The 25,762-nt window shown below is 48.6% G+C and overlaps 1 protein-coding gene across 1 annotated transcript in view; it reads left to right on the top strand.

Moving 5' to 3' along the window:
* Positions 1-25,762, top strand: part of hydin (HYDIN axonemal central pair apparatus protein) — a 1,099,250-nt gene that overhangs the window by 1,024,816 nt on the left and 48,672 nt on the right. The window contains exon 86 of the mRNA XM_067997614.1: positions 17,817-18,029. Coding sequence (XP_067853715.1) covers positions 17,817-18,029 — 213 coding nt within the window. The remainder of the gene's footprint in view (positions 1-17,816; positions 18,030-25,762) is intronic.

Here is a 25,762-nt window from a genome sequence, read left to right as displayed (position 1 = left end):
ATTCAGCCCGTCGAATTTGTGCCGGCTTTCTGCAAGAGCAATCCAGCTAGTCCCACTCCCCCGCCATTTCCACGTAGCCCTGCAATGTTTTTCTTTCAAGTACTTACCCAGTTCCCTTTTGAAAGACACGACTGAATCTGCCTCCACCACCCTTTCAGGCAGTGCATTCCAGATCGTAACCACTCACTGTGTAAAAAAGTTTTTCCTCATATCGCCTTTGGTTCATTTGCCAATCACCTTAAATCTGCGTCCTCTGGTTCTCGACCCTTCTGCCAATGGGAACAGTTTCTCTCTATCTACTTTGTTTATGACCCTCATGATTTTGAACACCTCTATCAAATCTCCTCATAACCTTCTCTGCTCTAAGGAAAACGACCCCAGCTTCTCCAGTCTATCCATATAACTGATGTCCCTTATCCCTGGAACCATTCAAGTAAATCTTTTTTGCACCCTCTTCACATCCTTCCTAAAGTGCGGTGCCCAGAACTGGACACAATACTCCAGTTGTGGCCGAACCGGTGTTTTATAAGGGTTCATTATAACTTCCATACTTTTGTACTGTAAGCCTCTATTTATAAAGCCCAAGATCCCATATGCTTTTTTAACTGCTTTCTCCACCTGCTCGACCACCTTTAATGACCTGTGCACATATGCCCCCCAGGTCTCTCTGTTTCTGCACCCCCTTTAGAATTGTGCCCTTTAGCTTATATTGCCTCTCCTCATTCTTCCTAAAAAAATGTATCACTTCGCACATCTCTGCATTAAATTTCATCTGCCATGTGTCCTTCCATGCCACCAGCCTGTCTATGTCCTCTTGAAGTCTATCACTATCCTCCTCACTGTTCACTACACTTCCAGGTTTTGTGTCATCTGCAAATTTTGAAATTGTGCCCTGTCCACCCAATTCCTAGTCATTAATATATATCAAGAAAAGCAGTGGTTCTAGTACCGACCCCTGAGGAACACCACTGTTCACCTTCCTCCAGTTCTTCTTCTCTTCCTTTCTCTTTCTCTCTCTCTCTCTCTCCCTCGCTCTCCCAGGACGTGGAGAGTGGGGTGGGGGGGATTTCAGTTCACGGGTTGAATGCTAAGACTTTGCTAACGATGAAAGATCATGAGGCATAGAAATAACGGGAGAGAACGATCTTGTGGGGGGTAATTTTAACCTATCTCGCCTGGCGGGAAACCCACAGGATTGGGTGGAACGCTGGTTTTACACCCCGCCCAATATTACACTCCACCGACTTCAATGGGGCGGGTTGTCAGGGGTCTTAACGATCTCAATTGGCCCTTATCAGCATAAATGTACGAGGCTTAGGGTTGCCAACTCTGGTTGGGTGTATTCCTGGAGATTTCATCAAATGACGAACCGCTCTGCCCCCATTTGTTATCCAACATGTCCATCCTCACACCACACCCCCTTTTCACTCCCATTGGAAAGCGAACAGACTCTTTGTCACCACATTAGATGATTATTGACTGTCAGTCAAACAGCCTTTTCCCCCCCATCTCCAATATATTTACAAATAATAAATCAAAGTGATCAAAAAAATGAAAATAAACTCAATGCCCTTATGAGTTACTCGCAGCATTGTCCAGGAGATTGATCTTTAATTCCTGGTGACTCCAGAGCAACCCTAACGAGGCTCCCGCCTGTTTCCAGTGGGAACCCTGTCTCTATGGATTGAGGTCCGCCCATAACCCGGGACGGGAACTTGGCGGGAAGTCAGGCCATTCTGTTCCATACACTAATTTGGTTCTATTAGCGCCTCGTTTTTAAGCACAAAGACGGTAAGGACACGAGAATCATCCCTCCCACCCTGCCCCATTTCTAAGTTATTTTCTCCCCTTAGCTTTTTACTGGTCTCTCTCTACTCTGCACCATCCCAGTCAAGAAGGTCAGGAGGTTCTCTGTTCCAGGACTTCTGCAGCTTTCTGCTTGGAAAGGTGTGTGGTGGGGGGGTGCAGTCCAGCGGAATTTTACCTCCCTCCCAGTGGGAAGAGACTGGCCTTCCTACATTACAGGGCTGAGATCAGGGTTTTTTTTCTAAATTGAGAAACCAAGCTGAAGGTGGTATAAACAGAGTACTTTATAGTGACCCTATTAAACCCAGAAGTTATCCCACATTGAGCAGGCCCTTGCTAAAATACTACAGGCACTCAGTGAGGACAGGAAACACAAGTGGAAGAACAGACTCCATATTTTGTTCTCTTTCTTTCTCCAAATCTTTCCTCTTCCCTGTCCCTTAGCCCTTCCAGGGTCTGGGAGGGTGGAACAAGGTCACAAGTTGGGCGGGAGGGGGGTGGGGGAACCAGAATTTGGGGCAGGACCCAGTTCTTCTTGGTCTCCGCTCTAGTTTTGCAAATAAGAATCCCGCCAGTTCTTCCTATACTGCGGTCAACTTAGTGTGTGTGGCGATGAGGGCCGATTGTCGTTAGGGAAGCAGCTGCTGCAAGATGGATTGCATCCTCGAGCCGTACCATGCTCTCACCCACAAGGTGCCGCTCCAAGATTCCTGGTCCCCAGCAGGGCAAGCGCCAGGGGGCACGGACACCTATCACCTTTATACAAGTGGCCCTGACCCCCCAGATTTGGGATGGGGTGAAGGCTGGGGCCGACTGGCAGCCCAAGGTCCTGCCCCTTCCCTCCACAACCCAATTCCAGGGATAAAGGACTTTAGTTACGTGGATAGACTGGAGAAGCTGGGGTTGTTCTCCTTGGAACAGAGAAGGTTGCAAGGACATTTGATAGAGGTGTTCAAAATCATGAAGGGTCTAGACAGAGTAGATAGAGAGAAACTGTTCCCATTGGCGGAAGGGTCAAGAACCAGAGGACATCGATTTAAGGTAATTGGCAAAAGAACAAAGGCGACATGAGGAAAAACTTTTTTTACACAGTGAGTGGTTATGATCTGGAATGCACTGCCCGAGGGGGTGGTGGAGGCAGATTTAATCATGACCTTCAAAAGGGAACTGGATAAGTACCTGAAAGGAAAAAATTTGCAGGGCTACGGGGATGGGGCGGGGGAGTGGGACTAGCTGGATTGCTCTTGCATAGAGCTGGCACGGACTCGATGGGACGAATGGCTTCCTTCCATGCTGTAACCTTTCTACGATGCTATGATTCTAACCCCCACAACTCTGGGAGCAGGGTGGGGCTCCAGGAATTTCAGGGTCCCCAACTCTTTGTTGGGGTATGAATCCACGGATTCCAGTCACCCACTGGTACCTAGCCCGGGTGACCATTCTTCATGTGGGAGCCTAAACAGTTGGGCTATTTGACCACAAATTACTTCCCAGCTATGTCTGATCCTGTCATCACCCAACAATCACATACACCCACCTAACGATTTCCCGGCTCATTTCCTTCCAACTCCCCCACGGACCAGGTCACTTAAACCTATTCTATCAGCTCTATTATCACTTGGTTGTGATCAGCCAGCTTCGCGCAGATTGGGGATCAAACCTTGGATTTTCTGGTCTGTGCAGCTCAGCTACTTGTTGCTTTTGTCAGTGAACCATTAATGAGCCGACACCTTACTTTCAACATTCTGTAACAGATAGGCCGTGAGGGAGTCCCACTGCTGCACATCATCCCAGCTCATCGCACCATTACAATGTTTACACACAGGCATTCCCGAGTGGAGCCCTGAAATTATTAACATCTTAAACATCAAAAAATAAGGAACAAAATAGCAGACTGCTGACAGGGTGAATAAAGTGTGCCTTCAGCCAACGTGAAATGAGATCTGACCAATACAATGCCCACAGAATCCCTCAGAGCAAGGCGTGACTTGTAAGGTGAACTACGAGGGATCCCAGAGCAGATTAGTTTACCGAGGCTCACAACTCGATGACATTTTTTATTTGTTCATGGGATGTGGGCATCGCTGGCAAGGCCAGCATTTATTGCCCATCCCTAATTGCCCTTGAGAAGGTGGTGGTGAGCCGCCTTCTTGAACCGCTGCAGTCCATGCAGGTTCTGTGAAGGTTCTCCCACAGTGCTGTTAGGTAGGGAGTTCCAAGATTTTGACTCAGCGACGATGAAGAAACAGCGATATATTTCCAAGTCGGGATGGTGTGTGACTTGGAAGGGAACGTGCAGTTGGTGTTGTTCCCATGTGCCTGCTGCCCTTGTCCTTCTAGGTAGTAAAGGTCGCGGGTTTGGGAGGTGCTGTTGAAGAAACCTTGGTGAGTTGTTGCAGTACATCCTGTAGATGGTACAGATTGCAGCCGGTGGTGAAGGGAGTGAATGTTTAGGGTGGTGGATGGGGTGCCAATCAAGCAGGCTGCTTTGTTCTGGATGTGTCGAGCTTCTTGAGTGTTGTTGGAGCTGCACTCATCCAGGCAAGTGGAGAGTATTACATCACACTTCTGACTGATGCCTTGTAGAGGGTGGAAAGTCTTTGGGGAGTCAGGCGGTGAGTCACTCGTTGCAGAATGCCCAGCCTCTGACCTGCTGTTGTAATCACAATATTTATGTGGCTGGTCCAGTTTAGTTTCTGGTCAATGGTGACCCCCAGGATGTTGATGGTGGGAGATTTGGCGATGGTAATGACATTGAATGTCAAGGGGAGGTGGTTAGACTCTCTCTTGTTGGAGATAGTCATTGTCTGGCACGAATGTTACTTGACACTTAACGGCCCAAGCCTGGATGTTGTCCAGGTCTTGCTGCATGCGGGCACGGATTGCTTCATTATCTGAGGGGTCGTGAATGGAACTGAACACTGCGCAATCATCAGCGAACATCCCCATTTCTAACCTTATGATGGAGGGAAGGTCATTGATGAAGCAACTGAAGATGATTGGGCCTAGGACACTGCCCTGAGGAACTCCTGCAGCAATGTCCTGGGGCTGAGATGATTGGCCTCCAACAACCACTACCATCTTCCTTTGTGCTAGGTATGACTCCATCCACTGAAGAGTTTTCCCCATGATTCCCATTGGCTTCAATTTTGTTAGGGCTCCATGGTGCCACACTCGGTCAATGCTGCCTTGATAGATTGGATTTGTCTGTGATAAAGAATTCTTGCAGCGTGGAGAGAAAAAATATTGAAAAGCAAATTGTCAAATCTAAATTACTATTACCAAACGTAACACCCTGTTGAGGGAATGGATTCCATCTTCGAATTATAACGGAAAGAATCAGAAATCAGATTTGCCCGAAATCTTTTGCCAGATGTAGACATCCCTCCCCAGCTCTTACTGGTGATGTCATTGGCCTATCCCGACCCGTATGGAAGGGAACTTCCCTTCCCATTTGGTTCTCCAATCATCCTCACCTGTTGGACCAATTCTGCGTTTTGGCTAATGTCACACCGTTCAACGAGGAGGGTGAGCCAGCTCGGAGTTAGGTGGCTGGATAGGATATGGCACTCTGCAGTACTGGCTATTATCGGCTTGGCATGAACACCAGGATTTCCTCGACCGCTAACTGTGTGCCAATTAGAGATAGCAGATTGTCAGACCTTGTCAGACCTTGTGCTCGATATTCCTTTCGAGATATGTTCAGAGGTGCCAACTGCTTTAAGGAGATGAGGGGAATCAATTTATGCTGAGTGGAGGAGATCGAGTTGAACAGCAAACTAGCTGGTGACACCATTAACTATTGTGATGGATAGTGCAACACAATCGTGAATGGTAAGTGATCAGGAGCATTCCAGGACCCAGGCCATTCTCCCAATAACATTTGCCAGACGTTTGAAAATGGAGCACCTCGGGAACTGTGAGCAGTAAATTATAGTCCGGACCTGTTCTCCTTCAGAAAGGTTTGAAAAATAATTTGCTCCAAACCCATCTGCAGGAGTTTGTCGACCAGTGTTTTGGATTTAGAGGGACTCCAACACTGGCTCCTGGAGGAGACCTCAGACCGCACTGTTATCATTATAACACGCACATAAGGCCTGCCGTTATTTTCTTCATGGGTGTGTTGACCTCTCCCCCTCCCCCACCTCTTGGATCCCTCATGTTAATTCAAAGTGGTTCCTGGATGGAGTTACCCACACTTCTAATTAAAGGGGAGCTGTTGATCCAGTTACAATTCTGGATTTTTTTTTGACAAACACAGCACATTATGTAATGTATATTTCATCATGGGGGACCAAGATCGTAACAACATCCCTGTTTACATGAAGGTGTCACCATGCGACTAACGTGTTGATTATTTTTAGTTCATTTCTGTACAAATGTCAATATTTTGTGATGCAACTAATAGCTAGTGCTACATCAAGCTGGCATGTTGACACACAGAGAAAAGGTGGCACTCGCCCATCTCTCCGTGTGATGACATTTTCTTCTGAGCTATTTGACTATGGAGGACATCACAACTGAGTTTGATCCTCTCCTTGTTCGACATTCACACACACCAACCTTGGAATCTGGAATCCTGGCTGATTTCCGTGCACTCACCTCTTCTAACCACTTTCTCACGATATTATTGAAGGTGGTTAGTGGATCAAATTGCCCATAATTCGAAATAAGGCTAGTGGGCCAGGCGAGTTGTTGCTCCAGTTATATTTGTAGGAAAACGTTTTGTTTCCTCTGATTGACAGTGTGGTTTATAATTACCAATGGGATGATGGGTTTGTTATGAAGTTCTTCCAATAATTCCTTTAACCTTCCAACAAGCTTCCTTGATATTTTCTCCTTCCCTTCTGTTTTTGTTCCCCTCCTTCCTGCAAGAACCATTCCCAACAAAGATGGTGGCATGCTCCTACACCTCCACCATTTGGAAGTGTGCTAGAACAACCTTCTCTAATTTTGTCTCCCTCCTTGGCAGATAATGCATAATTTCTCCACTCTGTACCTCCTTTTGATGTCCCATGCTGACTTTGGGAACTCACAAGAGGAGACTTGGGACTTGCCACCTGCCCACCTCTTGAATTGTTCTCAACTGGCACAATGGTCATTTGCCCAATTTCTCTCCCCTCCCACCACTACCATCGATTCAGTGCCAATTTGTGCTTTCTCTCATAAACTGTTGTGAAAAACACTGTTGCCATTCGAATGGCTTGTTGAACCAAAGACAAGTATGGAATTAATAATTAGCTGTTTGATTACTAAATGCCCTGTCCTGCTGTTAGGTCCTGCCTCGTTTCTGTCACAAGAGAGAGTCTAATCAACTCCCCTTGACATTCAACGGCATTAACATCGCCAAATCCCCCACCATCAACATCCTGGGGGTCACCATTAACCAGAAATTTAACTGGACCAGCCATATAAATACTGTGGCTCCAAGAGCAGGTCAGAGACTGGGTATTCTGTGGCGAGTGACTCACCTCCTGACTCCTCAAAGCCTTTCCACCATCTACAAGGCACAAGTCAGGAGTGTGATGGAATACTCTCCACTTGCCTGGATGAGTGAAGCTCCAACAACACTGAAGAAGCTCGACACCATCCAGGACAAAGCAGCCCGCTTGATTGGCACCCCATCCACCACCCTAAACATTCACTCCCTTCACCACCGGCGCACAGTGGCACAGGATGCACTGCAGCAACTCGCCAAGGCTTCTTCAACAGCACCTCCCAAACCCGTGACCTCTACCACCTAGAAGGACACGGGCAGCAGGCACATGGGAACAACACCACCTGCACGTTCCCCTCCAAGTCACGCACCATCCCGACTTGGAAATATATCGCCGTTCCTTCATCGTCGCTGGGTCAAAATCCTGGAACTCCCTTCCTAACAGCACTGTGGGAGAACCTTCACCACACGGACTGCAGCGGTTCAAGAAGGCGGCTCACCACCACCTTCTCAAGGGGCAATTAGGGATGGGCAATAAATGCTGGCCTCGCCAGCGATGCCCACATCCCTTGAACGAATAAAAAAAACATGACTTCTGCCAAAGTGACCTTTTGTAAATTCTAACGGGCTGGATGTTTTAAATTAGAAGTGGATAAACATGCTGAACCACATGTTTTCATTTCCAGCAAAAAACATTTGCGAACTTGTTATGTTTTTATTTTGGATGGAAAAAGATGTCCCTAGTGGACTAAGATCATTTCCAGGCAGATGTGTGCTCCGGTATCCAGGTGCTCGAGTGAATGCACTAATCATGCCCACCAGGACAGCTAACACAAACACTTTTATCCTCCAGAGGAACATCGGCTAAGCTGCTGGAGATTGGTACAATCTACAAGTGCCATCATTGGAACGAGGAACTGGTGTCGTATCAGGCAGGGCTGCAAGCCAGTTTGTAGAATGAGAATTATGACTTTTAAGGGCATATCTGCTGACTGAGGCTGAAGCTTAGAAATTCTGATGCTTATTAGCATACCAGCCCTTAATAGGTTACTTTGTATTAGCAGGGACATTGACCCAAGATGACCTCGTGGGTTAATGCCTCAATTAAAATCATCACAGTGCGAAGGCTGTAGAATATTAACTCAGATCAAGTATATACCTAAAAGGTGAATTGTGCTATTCCAGTTTTATTGATCCTTGCTGTGCTGAATAAAAAAGGTTTTCATCCCCGAAAAAAGAAACAATTTGCATTTATATAGCACCTTTCACATCCTCCGGACATCCCAAAGTGCTTTACAGCCAATGAAGTACGACAAATGATGTAACCTGTGCCATAACCCACATTGTACTTAATAGAAAGGAATTCCATACAACTACATGACCCACTGCTGTGACAGGCACCTTAACCTTCCCTGGACAAGGTAGCAACATATAAAGACATATTTACTGAACAACATCTGAAATTCATCGAAAATACTGGGGGTGCGATCAAAATGTCAGAGCCCGATTAGCTGAATCAAAGTCAGGAACAAGCTAATTAAAAAGTTCCTTCAAATGCTTGACCCTGAAAAGGCCACGGCCTGAATTGTAGAGGTGCTCAGCTTGCCAAAGCATACATGGCAACCTAGAAAGGCAGAAAGAGCTGACTGACAGCTTCAATACAGCTGACCAACTGGAGAACCGTCCTGATTATTAGCCTCTGAGACGTGGGCCTGGCCTTTCCACTCTGACTCACCAGCCCACGATCCTTACCCCCTTTCCATTCATTGCAAGCTGGCGAACGTAGAATGGAAACCCTACCCGTGAAAGCAAGTAGTTCCAGGGACTAGGTAACTTCAGCTGTAGTCACATACAGCATTTCTTACCTCGTATTGGAGGAATAGGCAGGTGGAAGGACGAAGAAGGAACTACAAACATTGAAGGCACAAAATTACATTCTGGTTAATTTTAAGTACTTTTATACAACAACAAACAATAACAACTTGCATTTATACAGTGCCTTTAACAGAGTAAAATATCCCAAGGCGCTTCACAGGAGCGATTATCAGACAAAATTTGACACCGAGCCACATAAGGAGATATTAGGACAGGTGACCAATAGAGGCAGGTTTTAAGGAGCATCTTAAAGCAGGAAAGAGAGGTAGAGAGGTTTCGGGAGGGAATTCCAGAGCTTAGGGCCGAAGCAGCTGAACGCATGCTTCATTGTAGTTCATAGATTTTTAATCCAGAAAGGGGGTAATTGACGCTTCTCACGGGGAGCTTTGCCCAGTGGGAGAGTTTATCAAATCTTCATGCGCATCGTGCCCACAATTTTCCAATCGTTTAAACGGTTAGAAAATGTGGGCATTTTGTGCATGAGTTTCTGATGTGCACATTCGGCAGGAGAAGCTCCTCACTGGAATAGTCCAAAGTTACCCCTTGTGGATTTTCAACAGAACACCCAGACCATCACTTCCCCAAAAGTCACTCTTCCCCCACCACATTTCACAGAGGCACTCTCTACTCCGCCACTACCCCGCCCCACACCCCTGCCATTGGTCTCCCAACACACCCATCCTCAGCCCCCACTGCCTTCCCATGCCAATTAGAAAATATACGGGGTTAAATTGTTTAACCCCTGAATCTGGGCGCAGGCATCAAGGTGTGTGATTAGCCCGCGTCCAGTTGTACCAACGCAACCAGCACGTTAGATTGGTGCTGCAACTTCATTTACCTGATAAAGGCACAGTGTGGAGCCCGACCTGCGTTCGTCTCTCCGTTCTCTCCACTTCTCACCAGCAGGGTGGTCCAACTCTCGGGTGAGTTGCTCGCACCTCTTAAAGGCAGGCTGCACCTCTGAAAGGCAGGCTGATTTTTCTCCAGGGCTGCTCGCAGCAGTGTCCTGGAGATTAATCTTTAATTCCTGGAGATTAATCTTTAATTCCTGGAGATTAATCTTTAATTCCTGGAGACTCCAGGATAAACCTGGAATGTTGGCGAGCCTTTGCAACCCCCACCTGACAATAACACATCAGAGTACGTTTCCTGGGGAGTGCACATGATGCTTTCGTTCTGAGGCAATCAAACTTGACGCAGATCTTTGAAAGAGAAGAGCTGTAAAGCTGACTCTGGGATATGGAAGAACAGCTGATATCCGAGCTCTATCCTAGCCACATATTTATTGATAATTTACTCCTCAAATCAACACAGGACGACATGCATGCTAAACAGCAGAAGCAACATGCTGTAGACAATGCTAAGCAATTCCACATCCAACGGATCAGACCAAAGCTCTGCAGTCCTGCCTAATTCAGTCGTGAATGGTGGTGGACAGTTAAACAACTAACGGGAGGAGGAGGTTCTGTGAACATCCCCATCTTCAATGATGGCACGTGAGTGCAAAAGACAAGGCTGAAGCGTTTGCAACCATCTTCAGCCAGAAGTGCCGAGTGGATGATCCATCTCGGCCTCCTCCCGATATCCCCACCATCACAGAAGCCAGTCTTCAGCCAATTCGATTCACTCCACGTGACATCAAGAAATGGCTGAGTGCACTGGATACAACAAAGGCTATGGGCCCCGACAACATCCCGGCTGTAATGCTGAAGACTTGTGTTCCAGAACTAGCCGCGCCTCTAGCCAAGCTATTCCAGTACAGCTACAACACTGGCATTTACCCAACAATGTGGAAAATTGCCCAGGTATGTCCTGTCCACAAAAAGCAGGACAAATCCAATCCGGCCAATTACCGCCCCTTCAGTCTACTCTCAATCATCAGCAAAGTGATGGAAGGTGTCGTCGACAGTGCTATCAAGCGGCACTTACTCACCAATAACCTGCTCACCGATGCTCAGTTTGGGTTCCGCCAGGACCACTCGGCTCCAGACCTCATTACAGCCTTGGTCCAAACATGGACAAAAGAGCTGAATTCCAGAGGTGAGGTGAGAGTGACTGCCCTTGACATCAAGGCAGCATTTGACCGAGTGTGGCACCAAGGAGCCCGAGTAAAATTGAAGTCAATGGGAATCAGGGGGAAAACTCTCCAGTGGCTGGAGTCATACCTAGCACAAAGGAAGATGTTCGTGGTTGTTGGAGGCCAATCATCTCAGCCCCAGGACATTGCTGCAGGAGTTCCTCAGGGCAGTGTCCTAGGCCCAACCATCTTCAACTGCTTCATCAATGACCTTCCTTCCATCATAAGGTCAGAAATGGGGATGTTCGCTGATCATTGCGCAGTGTTCAGTTCCATTCGCAACCTCTCCGATAATGAAGCAGTCCGAGCCCACATGCAGCAAGACCTGGACAACATCCAGGCTTGGGCTCATAAGTGGCAAGTAACATTCGCGCCAGACAAGTGCCAGGCAATGATCATCTCCAACAAGAGAGAGTCTATCCACCTCCCCTTGACATTCAACGTCATTACCATCACTGAATCCCCCACCATCAACATCCTGGGGCCCACTATTGACCAGAAACTTAACTGGACCAGCCACATAAATACTGTGGCTACAAGATCAGGTCAGAGGCTGGGTATTCTGCGGCATGTGACTCACCTCCTGACTCCCCAAAGCCTCTCCACCATCTACAAGGCACAAGTCAGGCATGTGATGCAATACTCTCCACTTGCAGCTCCAACAACACTCAAGAAGCTCAACACCATCCAGGACAAAACAGCCTGCTTGATTGGCACCCCATCCACCACCCTAAACATTCACTCCCTTCACCATCGGCACACTGTGGCTGCAGTGTGTACCATCTACAGGATGCACTGCAGCAACTCACCAAGACTTCTTCGACAGCACCTCCCAAACCGACGACCTCTACCACCTAGAAGGACACGGGCAGCAGGCACATGTTAACATCACCACCTGCACGTTCCTCTCCAAGTCACACACTATCCCGACTTGGAAATATATCGCTGTTCCTTCATCGTCACTGGGTCAAAATCCTGGAACTCCCTACCTAACAGCACTGTGGGAGAACCTTCAGCACACGGACTGCAGCGGTTCAAGAAGGCGGCTCACCACCACCTTCTCAAGGGCAATTAGGGATGGGCAGTAAATGCTGACCTTGCCAGCGACGCCCACATCCCATGATCGAATTAAAAATAAAGGTTCTAAACATTGAAAATCAGGTGTCACAGATTCATTAAGTATACGGTATACATAATATTACGTAATCATACTTAAAATGTCATACTTACAACAAAACCCAATAGTTTGGTTGGGGATTCAAATGTGTTACAGTTCTGAGCTCAGTATATTAGGCCTTTACAAATTTAAATACTCATTACAGCCAATTTTTATACATTTCTCTTACTCCCTCCACGCAACAATGCTGCATTACATAATTGTCAAAATACAACTTCATATAAGGAGCATTTAATTGACTTATCCCTTATGAATAACTTTAGTTTTCCTTACTTAACAAGCTCCTTTCCCAGCATTTTGTTATCTTATCGATAGCTTCACTCTTGTTGCATATAATTGCTGTTCCACGAAGTGAAACTTTAATTGTAAGTCTATCTTTGGTCCAGTTCCATTCTGTACCAGTCAATGTCCTGCTTTTACAGAAACCCCAATTAAAATGGATGAGGTGGTACCCAGAGGTTTTCCTTTTCAGAACTAACTGTTTTTCCGCATTGTTATTGCTGCAGGGTCAGCCCTGGCTGAAAAGCCTAGCGGTACTTTAAATTGACTTAAACTTCCCTGCTTAAAAGGCTAAAGGTTAACACTACTACAATATAAAGAGAAATTAATAATAGTGTAACTTTAGTAGATTTCAGGACAGTCTGATTAACCCATTCTTTACAGTACCCAGGAGAGACCAGACACAAAAATACACATGTGAACCAGGGCCCTCACTTGGGGTGCCAAGCCAATGCTTTAGATGCTTGGGCTGGTCAGAGGGGAGTGGGGAGGGGGAGTATGCCCCAAGAAGGTGAGGAAAATTGTAAGTGAATCCCAGATGCAATGGGCAGAAGCCTCACCACAAACAGGGGTAAGGAGCAGCAGGAACCTGTGGTAAGTAGGAAGACAAAGTCGGAGCTACCAGAGGCAGACATGCCACTTCAGCCAGGAAGATGAGGATGGGAGGTGGTCATTACCCGGAGCTCCCAGTGAGCTCCAACATTGCCCAGTGTAACTTCCTATCGGATACAATTACAATCGGGAAACCACTGGCTCCTTTACCCGTATCGTTTTGACCAAGATCTGCATAAAGGTCTTTGGTCCACTTTAGAAATCTGTCTTTCACCTTCTGTGGAATGTTTCCAAAATGGCACAACGAAACAAAAGGAAAATACTTTAGCAACTGGAGCATGAAGACCATGATTAACAGCTGAGCGGGGCGGGGTGGGGGGGTGCAGGGGGGTTGCGGATGGGTGTCTGGGGGGACCACAAACAGACACAAAGAACATGGCATTTATCACCAACATCTGGGAACTTGAGAGAGGTGTTGGGGCGACCATTCCAAGTCGATAGGTTTAATATTACGCCAACTGCTTCACTGTATTGTCCATTTTAATGGAGGCCTTAACCAGGTTGACATAACTTTGAAATAGCAGATACAAACATTTAAAGGCGGTGAATTTCCTTGGGGTTCTGCTATAACTTTGGCGGATACCCTATTTACACTGAACTTCAGCCGAAATTACAGCGGTGGGGTGGAAGAAACCCCGAGGAAATTCACCCCCTAAATGTTGGTACCCGAAAATCACCAACAGCAACTGCCAGCCTTATCTGTCTTCAATTTGTTTTTCTGCACTATTTACTACTTGTGATTTGCATATTGCTGGAGCCCGTTTCCTACTCCCAAGTTCTCCCCTAATTGAGGGAGCAGGGATGGTGGGTCGCTGAGCCAACTGGCGAGCTGTTTGTAATTCGGAAGAGCCTGCGACCTGCATCTGCAAACAACACTGATGCATCTTCTGCCACCTGCGAGGCATTGCTCGTGGCGGCCCAGCTCTGCCGCTACCATCATTGCCACTGATCCGCTCCTGTGCTTCTCCACTAATATCACTGCTGGAGCCCGGCTCCTCACCTGCTCCAATGTTGACTTGAGCGGAGATCCGTTGTGCTCTGAGGTCTTTGAATTCCTGCCCTGATGATTGTCTGGGACCATGCGAGTGAATCGTTCCTCCAATTTGAGTAGAACCCAGCCGTCACTGCTTCCTGGAGTGAGCGTTCATGACAAATTTACCCCCTGCTGTGTCTATGGCCTGCCCTGCAGTTGCCATTAATGTTGCTGCCCACTCGACATCAGACTGCAGTGCAGACAACAACAACAATTTGCATTTATATAGAGCCTTTAACATCGTAAAACGAGCCGAGGCACTTCACAGTAACGTTTATTTCCTAATAAGGAAATATTGGGACAAAAAGCTTGGTCAAAGAGATAGGTTTTAAGGAGCATCTTAAAGGAGGAGAGAGAGGTTGAGAGACGGAGAGGTTTAGGGAGGGAATTCCAGAGCTTAGAGCCCAGGCAGCTGAAGGCACGGCCGCCAATGGTGGAGCAATTAAAATCAGGGATGCATTAAAGGCAAGAATTGGAGGAGCACAGAGATCTCAGAGAGTTGTAGGGCTGGAGGAGTTTACAGAGATAGGAAGGTGCAAGGCCATGGAGGGAATTGAACATGAGGATGAGAATTTTAAAATCGAGGCGTTGCCGGACCAGGAGCCAATGTAGGTCAGTGAGCACAGGGGTGATTGGTGAACGGGACTTGGTGTGAGTTTTGGATGAGCTCAAGTTTACAGAGGCTGGAAGGTTGGAGGCTGGCCAGGAGAGCATTTGCCTATCCCATGAGTAAGAGGCCTAGTGCCATGCTTGCCATGGACCGTGTATTGTAACATCCTCTGCTGGAAAGCAGGCCCACCAAGATCTGTATCCGAGGCAAACCAGACTCCTGCCCTATACTTGCAGGCCCCACTGGAGTCACCAGCACTGCTGAATCATGAGCAATAGTGACCTTTGCTGTCTCGTCCTTATCATTGATCAATGCCTCTTGACTGCTGCTTGATATAAGTGTGGGTGATGACAATAGGCGCTGAGGTACCTGTTCCTCCACAGCTGTGCTCCAAAGACCACGCTCTGTGAAGAGCAATATTAATACATAGGCACAGTTCTCCATCTTGGTATTGTGTTTTCATTCATTGAATCAAGAAGCATTTGTACACATTCAGTATGTATGAAGACATAAGAACATAAGAAATAGGAGCAGGTGTAGGCCATATGGCCCCTCGAGCCTGCTCCGCCATTTAATAAGATCATAGCTGTACATCGATGTGACATGGTACAAATTATACAATGTGAGCCATGCCAGGTGTTGCGGCACCTCTCCTTTCTCCCAAGCACCTTCCAGAGCTTCCCTCACAATGATTTCCACCATTCTTCCTTTTATAGGCAGCTAGAGGCTGGCGCGAGGGACGGAAGGGAGAATTACATCGAATTTACAGCACAGAAACAGACAACTCAGTCCAATAGGTCTATGCCGGTGTTTATGCTCCACACGAGCCCCCTCCCACCTTACTTCATCGAACCCTATCACAGTATCAAAGTAGGTACAGCACAAGAGGAGGCCATTCAGACCATTGTGCCTGTGCCAACTCTTTGAAAGACCTATCCAATTAGCCCCACTTGCCTGCTCTTTCCCCATAGCCCTGAAAATCGTTTCCCTTATATTTACCCAATTCCCTTTTGAAAGTTACTATTGAATCTGCTTCCACTACCCTTTCAGGCAGTGCATGCCAGATCATAACAACTCGCTGTGTAAAAAACTCTTCCCTCGTGTCGCCTCTGGCTCTTTTGCCGATCACCTTAACTACCAACCCTTCTGCCACTGGAAACAGTTTCTCTTTAGTTACTCTATTAAAACCCTTCATGATTCTGAACACCTCTACCAAATCTCCTCTTAACGTTCTCTGCTCTAAGGAAAACAACCCCAGCTTCTCCAGTCTCTTGACATCTTGACAGCGTGGTGCCCAGAATTGAACACATTACACCAGCTGCGGCCTAACCAGTGTTTTATAAAGGTTTATCATAACTTCCTTGCTTTTGTACTCTATGCCTCTATTAGTAAAGCCCAGGATCCCGCATGCTTTTTTAACAGCCTTCGCAACTTGTCCTGCCACCTTCAAAGATTAGTGTATGTGAACCCCCAGGTCTCTCTGTTCCTGCACTCCCTTTAAAATTGTATGATTTAGTTTATATTGCCTCTCCTCATTCTTCCTACCAAAATGTATCACTTCACACTTCTCTGCGTTAAATTTCATCTGCCCATTTCAGTCTGTCTGTGTCCTCCTGAAGTCTGTCACTATCCTCCATATTGTTTACTACATTTCCGAGTTTTTTGTCATCTGCAGACTTTGAAATTATACCTTCTATACCCAAGTCCAGATCAATAATATATATCAAAAAGAGCATATCTGTTAATTGTATGATTAATATCAATTAGTGTTAATTGTATTCAGATGGTGAGTATCAATAGGGGACTCTCTTGTATCCTTTTTATAGGAGAGCTTAGCTAGTGTGTGTGGGTGGAATCTCTGTGAATAAAGGGTGGAAGCAGCTAAGTACCAGGCACTAGTATTCTGTCCTTCACCACATGACTATTCAATTTTAACAATATCCTTCAGAAAAGTAGAGCCAAATCTTATTGGTATGTGGGTGACGGGCAGGGTCACATCTGTTGCCCACATTATGCTGGCCTTCTTTTAACTGAGTAGCTCCCTAGGCCATTTTAGCGTGCATTAAGAGCCAACCATGTCATGTGGACTGGAGGCATGTAAAGACAAGACCAGGCAGGTTCCCCTCCCCGAGGGACGTTAGTGAACCGGTTGGGTTGTTACAACAATCAACTTTGTTTTTTTTCTAGTGGTAGACCACAGATTTATTGAATTCAATTCAGCAACTTTGAACTCACAACCTCACAATTCCTGGTTCAGTACCATGACCACTGCACCCATGTAATAGTGAGTGTTGGCAGCACTGTTAATTCTGGTTACGAGCACAAATGGGGTTTGTGCTGGTTGTGGCAGTGGAGTGGGATAAGTCCCAAGGAAATTCCCGGCAAGTATGTAATCCCACCTTGGAGTGAAGGTGACAAAAATGAGGTCTGCTAATATTAGCAGGAAGCAAATCATGTAATCTCATTCCCCTTGAAGCCTTGCCATAATTCGAATTAAGTCTGGATACAGATTTTAAAGAAAGAAAGACTTGCATTTATTTGGCACTTTTCACAACCTCAACGTCCCAAAGCACTTTACAGCCAATTAGGTTTTTTTTGAATTGTAGTCACAGTTGTAATATAGGAAATGTGGCAGCTGATTTGCACACAGCAAGGTCCCACAAACAGCAATGTGATAATGACCAGATAATCTGTTTTTAGTGATGTTGATTGAGGGATAAATATTGGCCCAGGTCACCATGGAAACTCCCCTGCTCCTCTTGTGCCCAGATTTTGTGCTTCAGTCTCTGGAGTGGGACTTGAACCCATAACCTTCTTGACTCAGAGACAAGAGTACTACCCACTGAGCCATCGCTGACACTTAAAGGTGCACAAATCATATCTAACATCACATTTTACCGTTACTTACAGATGGTCAATTTCAGTTGCCAAGTTCGGGCTAAACAGACCCATTCAATCGTACTGACCAACCGTACCAACCAGCTCTGGAACCTGCGACCCTTGATTGAAGGAGAGTATTGGACTGGGCCCAAGACGATCACTGTGCAACCTCATCAGCAGAACCAGTCCTATGAGATCACGTACAGACCACTCACCATGACATTCGATGGCAAAAAGCATCAGGTAAAAAAAAATGCCATGTAGCACAGAGCGATTTATAATCTGTTCACCGCTCTGTCATTTGGGACGGAGGGTGGCTGTTGGACTTCGATGAGTGTAGCACATTCCCTCTAATTCTTTCCATTCATCCACCATCCAGCCCCATCTGAGACTATCTCTCCCCATCCATCATCAGATGGGACAAATTAATCTAAATAAGTTTATTTAATAATTTAATTCACAAAAGCAGTATCAGAGAATAAGCTCAAAGTCAACAGGATTTCTCTGTCTTAGAATCATTGAACGTTACAGCATTTGACCCCTCAAATCTGCAGTGGTGTTTCGGTAGCACCCAAATTGTAACCATAAGACCATAAGAGATAGGAGCAAGAGTAGGCCATTTGGCCCCTCGAGCCTGCTCCGCCATTTAATGAGATCATGGCTGATCTGATTTTTACCTCAACTCCACTTTCCCCCCTTTTCCCCATAACCTTTGACTCCCTTGCTGATCAAAAATTTGTCTAACTCAGCCTTGAATGTATTCAATGACTCAGCTCCACAGCTTTTTGGGGTAAAGAATTCCAAAGATTCTTGACCCTCTGGGAGAAGAAATTCCTCCTCAATTCCGTCCTAACGTAACGGTGGGCATCAATTCAGGATTGGTACACAAAGGGGAATGTTAGGAGAGGGGTACTAGGCAATGGGTATGAGAAGCCAATTCAATCACAATTTTAAAGTTAGCATTTGAAGAAGAAAAATATTAAATGGTACAGAGAAAGAGCAGGGAAATGGGATTGGAGTAGATAGCTCGAGTGGACAAATTGGGATTGGCACAGGTGTGAGCTGGGATTGACACAGGCGAGAGCTGGGATTGGCACAGGCGAGAGCTGGGATTGACACAGGCGTGAGCTGGGACTGCACAGGCATGAGCTGGGATTGACGCAGGCGATAGCTGGGATTGACACAGGCGAGAGCTGGGATTGACGCAGGCATGAGCCGGGACTGGCACAGGCGAGAGCTGGGATTGACACAGGCGTGAGCTGGGATTGACACAGGCATGAGCTGGGACTGGCACAGGCGTGAGCTGGGATTGACGCAGGCATGAGCTGGGACTGGCACAGGTGAGAGCTGGGATTGACGTAGGCATGAGCTGGGATTGACGCAGGCGAGAGCTGGGATTGACGCAGGCATGAGCTGGGACTGGCACAGGCGAGAGCTGGGACTGGCACAGGCGAGAGCTGGGATTGACACAGGCATGAGCTGGGACTGGCACAGGCGTGAGCTGGGATTGACGCAGGCATGAGCCGGGACTGGCACAGGTGTGAGCCGGGACTGGCACAGGCGTGAGCTGGGATTGGCACAGGCGAGAGCTGGGATTGACACAGGCGAGAGCGGGATTGGCACAGGCGAGAGCTGGGATTGGCACAGGCGTGAGCTGGGATTGACACAGGCGTGAGCTGGGATTGACACAGGCGTGAGCTGGGATTGACACAGGCATGAGCTGGGATTGGCACAGGCGAGAGCTGGGATTGACACAGGCGAGAGCTGGGATTGACACAGGCATGAGCCGGGACTGGCACAGGCGTGAGCTGGGATTGACACAGGCATGAGCTGGGATTGACACAGGCGAGAGCTGGGATTGGCACAGGCGAGAGCTGGGATTGACACAGGCGAGAGCTGGGATTGACACTGGCATGAGCTGGGATTGGCACAGGCGAGAGCTGGGATTGACACAGGCGAGAGCTGGGATTGACACAGGCGAGAGCTGGGATTGACACAGGCGAGAGCTGGGATTGGCACAGGCGTGAGCTGGGATTGGCACAGGCGAGAGCTGGGATTGGCACAGGCTGATGAGACGAAAGGCCTCCTCTGTACTGAAATTCTTGTGATTCTGTAAGCATATAAAAAAGCATTGGGTTGCAGGTGGGGGCTGGAACCAATGGAACAGGGACCACTGCTCTCCTGCGGGACTTCAATACACAGGCGTGAGCTGGGATTGACACAGGCGAGAGCGGGATTGACGCAGGCGAGAGCTGGGATTGACGCAGGCGAGAGCTGGGACTGGCACAGGCGAGAGCTGGGATTGACACAGGCGAGAGCTGGGATTGACGCAGGCGAGAGCTGGGATTGACACAGGCGAGAGCTGGGATTGACACAGGCGAGAGCTGGGATTGACACAGGCGAGAGCTGGGATTGACACAGGCGAGAGCTGGGATTGACGCAGGCGAGAGCTGGGATTGACACAGGCATGAGCTGGGACTAGCACAGGCGTGAGCTGGGATTGACGCAGGCATGAGCTGGGACTGGCACAGGCGAGAGCTGGGATTGACACAGGCGAGAGCTGGGATTGACACAGGCATGAGCTGGGACTGGCACAGGCGTGAGCTGGGATTGACGCAGGCATGAGCTGGGACTGGCACAGGCGAGAGCTGGGATTGACACAGGCGAGAGCTGGGATTGACGCAGGCATGAGCCGGGACTGGCACAGGCGAGAGCTGGGACTGGCACAGGCGAGAGCTGGGATTGACACAGGCATGAGCTGGGATTGATGCAGGCATGAGCTGGGACTGGCACAGGCGTGAGCTGGGATTGACGCAGGCATGAGCTGGGACTGGCACAGGTGAGAGCTGGGATTGACGCAGGCATGAGCTGGGATTGACACAGGAATGAGCCGGGACTGGCACAGGCGAGAGCTGGGATTGACGCAGGCATGAGCTGGGACTGGCACAGGTGAGAGCTGGGATTGACGCAGGCGAGAGCTGGGATTGACGCAGGCATGAGCTGGGACTGGCACAGGCGAGAGCTGGGACTGGCACAGGCGAGAGCTGGGATTGACGCAGGCATGAGCCGGGACTGGCACAGGCGAGAGCTGGGATTGACACAGGCGAGAGCTGGGATTGGCACAGGCGAGAGCTGGGATTGACACAGGCGTGAGCTGGGATTGACACAGGCATGAGCTGGGATTGGCACAGGCGAGAGCTGGGATTGACACAGGCGTGAGCTGGGATTGACACAGGCATGAGCCGGGATTGGCACAGGCGTGAGCTGGGATTGACACAGGCGAGAGCTGGGATTGACACAGGCGAGAGCTGGGATTGACACAGGCGAGAGCTGGGATTGACACAGGCGTGAGCTGGGATTGACACAGGCGAGAGCTGGGATTGACACAGGCGAGAGCTGGGATTGACACTGGCATGAGCTGGGATTGGCACAGGCGAGAGCTGGGATTGACACAGGCGAGAGCTGGGATTGACACAGGCGAGAGCTGGGATTGACACAGGCGTGAGCTGGGATTGGCACAGGCGTGAGCTGGGATTGGCACAGGCGAGAGCTGGGATTGGCACAGGCTGATGAGACGAAAGGCCTCCTCTGTACTGAAATTCTTGTGATTCTGTAAGCATATAAAAAAGCATTGGGTTGCAGGTGGGGGCTGGAACCAATGGAACAGGGACCACTGCTCTCCTGCGGGACTTCAATACACAGGCGTGAGCTGGGATTGACACAGGCGAGAGCGGGATTGACGCAGGCGAGAGCTGGGACTGGCACAGGCGAGAGCTGGGATTGACACAGGCGAGAGCTGGGATTGACGCAGGCGAGAGCTGGGATTGACGCAGGCGAGAGCTGGGACTGGCACAGGCGAGAGCTGGGATTGACACAGGCGAGAGCTGGGATTGACGCAGGCATGAGCTGGGACTGGCACAGGCGAGAGCTGGGATTGGCACAGGCGAGAGCTGGGACTGGCACAGGCGAGAGCTGGGATTGACGCAGGCGAGAGCTGGGACTGGCACAGGCGAGAGCTGGGATTGACACAGGCGAGAGCTGGGATTGACACAGGCATGAGCTGGGACTGGCACAGGCGTGAGCTGGGATTGACGCAGGCATGAGCTGGGACTGGCAAAGGCGAGAGCTGGGATTGACACAGGCGAGAGCTGGGATTGACGCAGGCATGAGCTGGGACTGGCACAGGCGTGAGCTGGGATTGACGCAGGCATGAGCTGGGACTGGCACAGGCGAGAGCTGGGATTGACACAGGCGAGAGCTGGGATTGACGCAGGCATGAGCCGGGACTGGCACAGGCGAGAGCTGGGATTGACACAGGCGTGAGCTGGGATTGACACAGGCATGAGCTGGGATTGACACAGGCATGAGCTGGGATTGACACAGGCGAGAGCTGGGATTGACGCAGGCGAGAGCTGGGATTGGCACAGGCGAGAGCTGGGATTGACACAGGCGAGGGCTGGGATTGGCACAGGCTGATGAGACGAAAGGCCTCCTCTGCACTGAAATTCTTGTGATTCTGTAAGCATATAAAAAAGCTTTGGGTTGCAGGTGGGGGCTGGAACCAATGGAACAGGGACCACTGCTCTCCTGCGGGCCTCCATACACTACAATGAGCAGCTGGCCTCGTCCTTTTCAGCAAGGTCCACTCATGTATATAATTAGAATATGCTCCTTCTGTGTTTTTATTGGACACAGGGAGCACTATCAATGGCACACTGTGGAATATCTGGAGAGCGGCAGGCCTTTAATGGCTGGAGTTACAACTCCAACTCTTAAAGGGCTGCTGCTCGCACTAAAAGCTAGCCCCTTTTTTTGGCTGTAGAAAATCTCCAAGGACAGGAAATGAAGGGTGGGAAACGGAAGGGCCATACTTGTCCCCTTTGATGAAGGCAGCTTGGATATTTTCCTGGAAGAGGTGCAGCGGAGGAGGGTGTTATAAGCTGACTGGAAGACACACTCAAGGAAAAGCACAAACTCAGTAACTGCCTCCTTCATGACAGCAAAAGAAGGTCTATTCTATAACACTCGGGTAGATATATCTGAGCATGCAGCGAGTGGATGCCAATTCCCTCAGCTGCACTTGAAACTTCCTTGTCTCCCTCCGCAGGAACTCCTCTTCCTCCTTTGGATGCCCAGGTCAATTCTCCACAGGAATGCCCAGATCAATTCTCCACAGGAATGCCCAGATCAATTCTCCACAGGAATGCCCAGATCAATTCTCCACAGGAATGCCCAGATCAATTCTCCACAGGAATGCCCAGGTCAATTCTCCACAGGAATGCCCAGATCAATTCTCCACAGGAATGCCCAGGTCAATTCTCCACAGGAATGCCCAGATCAATTCTCCACAGGAATGCCCAGATCAATTCTCCACAGGAATGCCCAGATCAATTCTCCACAGGAATGCCCAGAGCAATTCTCCACAGGAATGCCCAGATCAATTCTCCACAGGAATGCCCAGAGCAATTCTCCACAGGAATGCCCAGAGCAATTCTCCACAGGAATGCCCAGATCAATTCTCCACAGGAATGCCAAGAGCAATTCTCCACAGGAATGCCAAGAGCAATTCTCCACAGGAATGCCCAGAGCAATTCTCCACAGGAATGCCCAGATCAATTCTCCACAGGAATGCCCAGAGCAATTCTCCACAGGAATGCCCAGAGCAATTCTCCACAGGAATGCCCAGATCAATTCTCCACAGGAATGCCCAGATCAATTCTCCACAGGAATGCCCAGATCAATTCTCCACAGGAATGCCCAGAGCAATTCTCCACAGGAATGCCCAGAGCAATTCTCCACAGGAATGCCCAGAGCAATTCTCCACAGGAATGCCAAGAGCAATTCTCCACAGGAATGCCCAGAGCAATTCTCCACAGGCATGTCTAGAGAAATTCTAGACATGCTGAGCAATTTGCTTCCTGCAAGTGAAAAGTCAGCTCCCAGCAACAACAACAATAACTTGCATTTATATAGCGTCTTTAAAGTAGTAAAACGTCCCAAGACGCTTCACAAGAACATAATTAGACAAAAACATTTGATACCGAACCACAAAAGGAGGCATTAGGACAGGTGACCAAAAGCTAGGTCAGAGGTAGGTTGTAAGGGATCATCTTAAAGCAGTTGTAAACAATTTTACAACACCAAGTTATAGTCCAGCAATTTTATTTTAAATTCACAAGCTTTCGGAGATTTCCTCCTTCCTCAGGCAAATGTTTCAAGAGCTCCTTGAAGCCTACGCATTTATACATATAGAACAATACATGGTGTTTACAGACTGCCCCTGCAACTGCCCGTTGCCAAGGCAATCACCGTGTTCAGACAGAGAGGTGTCACCTGCAGAACCCCCGAATACACATTCAACAAAAAAACAAACAGGGAAAAAAAACAGAGAAAAAAAACAGAGAGAGGCAGAAACATCCGGAAGGCAGAGAGAGCCAGCAAATGACCCATTATATTAAAAACAGATAACATTTGTTCGCTGGTGGGGTAACGTGTAGCGTGACATGAACCCAAGATCCCGGTTGAGGCCGTCCTCATGGGTGCGGAACTTGGCTATCAATTTCTGCTCGACGATTTTGCGTTGTCGTGTGTCTCGAAGGCCGCCTTGGAGTACGCTTACCCGAAGGTCGGTGGATGAATGTCCATGACTGCTGAAGTGTTCCCCGACTGGGAGGGAACCCTCCTGTTTGGCGATTGTTGCGCGGTGTCCGTTCATCCGTTGTCGCAGCGTCTGCATGGTCTCGCCAATGTACCATGCTCTGGGGCATCCTTTCCTGCAACGTATGAGGTAGACAACGTTGGCCGAGTCACAGGAGTATGAACCATGCACCTGGTGGGTGGTGTCCTCTCGTGTGATGGTGGTATCTGTGTCGATGATCTGGCATGTCTTGCAGAGGTTACCGTGGCAGGGTTGTGTGGCGTCGTGGACGCTGTTCTCTTGAAAGCTAGGTAGTTTGCTGCGAACGATGGTCTGTTTGAGGTTGGGTGGCTGTTTAAAGGCGAGTAGTGGAGGTGTGGGGATGGCCATAGCGAGGTGTTTGTCCTCATTGATGACATGTTGAAGGCTGCGGAGAACATGGCGTAGTTTCTCCGCTCCGGGGAAGTACTGGACGACAAAGGGTACTCTGTTGGTTGCGTCCCGTGTTAGTCTCCTGAGGAGGTCTATGCGATTTTTTGCTGTGGCCCGTCGGAACTGTCGATCGATGAGTCGAGCGTCATATCCCGTTCTTACTAGGGCGTCTTTCAGCGTCTGTAGATGTCCATCGCGTTCCTCCTCGTCTGAGCAGACCCTGTGTATTCGCAGGGCCTGTCCATAGGGGATGGCCTCTTTGACGTGGTTAGGGTGGAAGCTGGAAAAGTGGAGCATCGTGAGGTTGTCCGTGGGCTTGCGGTAGAGTGAGGTGCTGAGGTGCCCGTCTTTGATGGAGATTCGTGTGTCCAAGAAAGAAACTGATTCTGAGGAGTAGTCCATGGTGAGCTTGATGGTGGGATGGAACTTGTTGATGTTATCGTGTAGTCTCTTTAGTGATTCCTTGCCGTGGGTCCATAGAAAGAAAATGTCGTCGATGTATCTGGTGTATAGTGTTGGTTGGAGGTCTTGTGCAGTGAAGAAGTCCTGCTCGAACTTGTGCATGAAAATGTTGGCGTATTGGGGTGCGAATTTGGTCCCCATGGCTGTTCCGTGTGTTTGGGTAAAGAACTGGTTATCGAAGGTGAAGACATTGTGATCCAGGATGAAGCGGATGAGTTGTAGGATGGCTTCCGGAGATTGGCTGTTGTTGGTGTTGAGTATTGATGCTGTCGCAGCGATGCCGTCATCGTGGGGGATACTGGTGTATAGTGCCGAGACGTCCATCGTGGTGAGAAGTGTTCCTGGTTCAACTGGTCCGTGGGTACTGAGTTTTTGTAGGAAGTCTGTAGTGTCGCGACAGTTAAAGCAGGAGAGAGAGGTAAAGAGACGGAGAGGTTTAGCAAGT

Source organism: Heptranchias perlo, chromosome 16, assembly GCF_035084215.1.
Source record: "Heptranchias perlo isolate sHepPer1 chromosome 16, sHepPer1.hap1, whole genome shotgun sequence".
In the NCBI taxonomy this organism is placed as follows: domain Eukaryota; kingdom Metazoa; phylum Chordata; class Chondrichthyes; order Hexanchiformes; family Hexanchidae; genus Heptranchias; species Heptranchias perlo.
The sequence above is the reverse complement of the archived record's forward strand: the minus strand, read 5'-3'. Positions and strand labels throughout refer to the sequence as shown.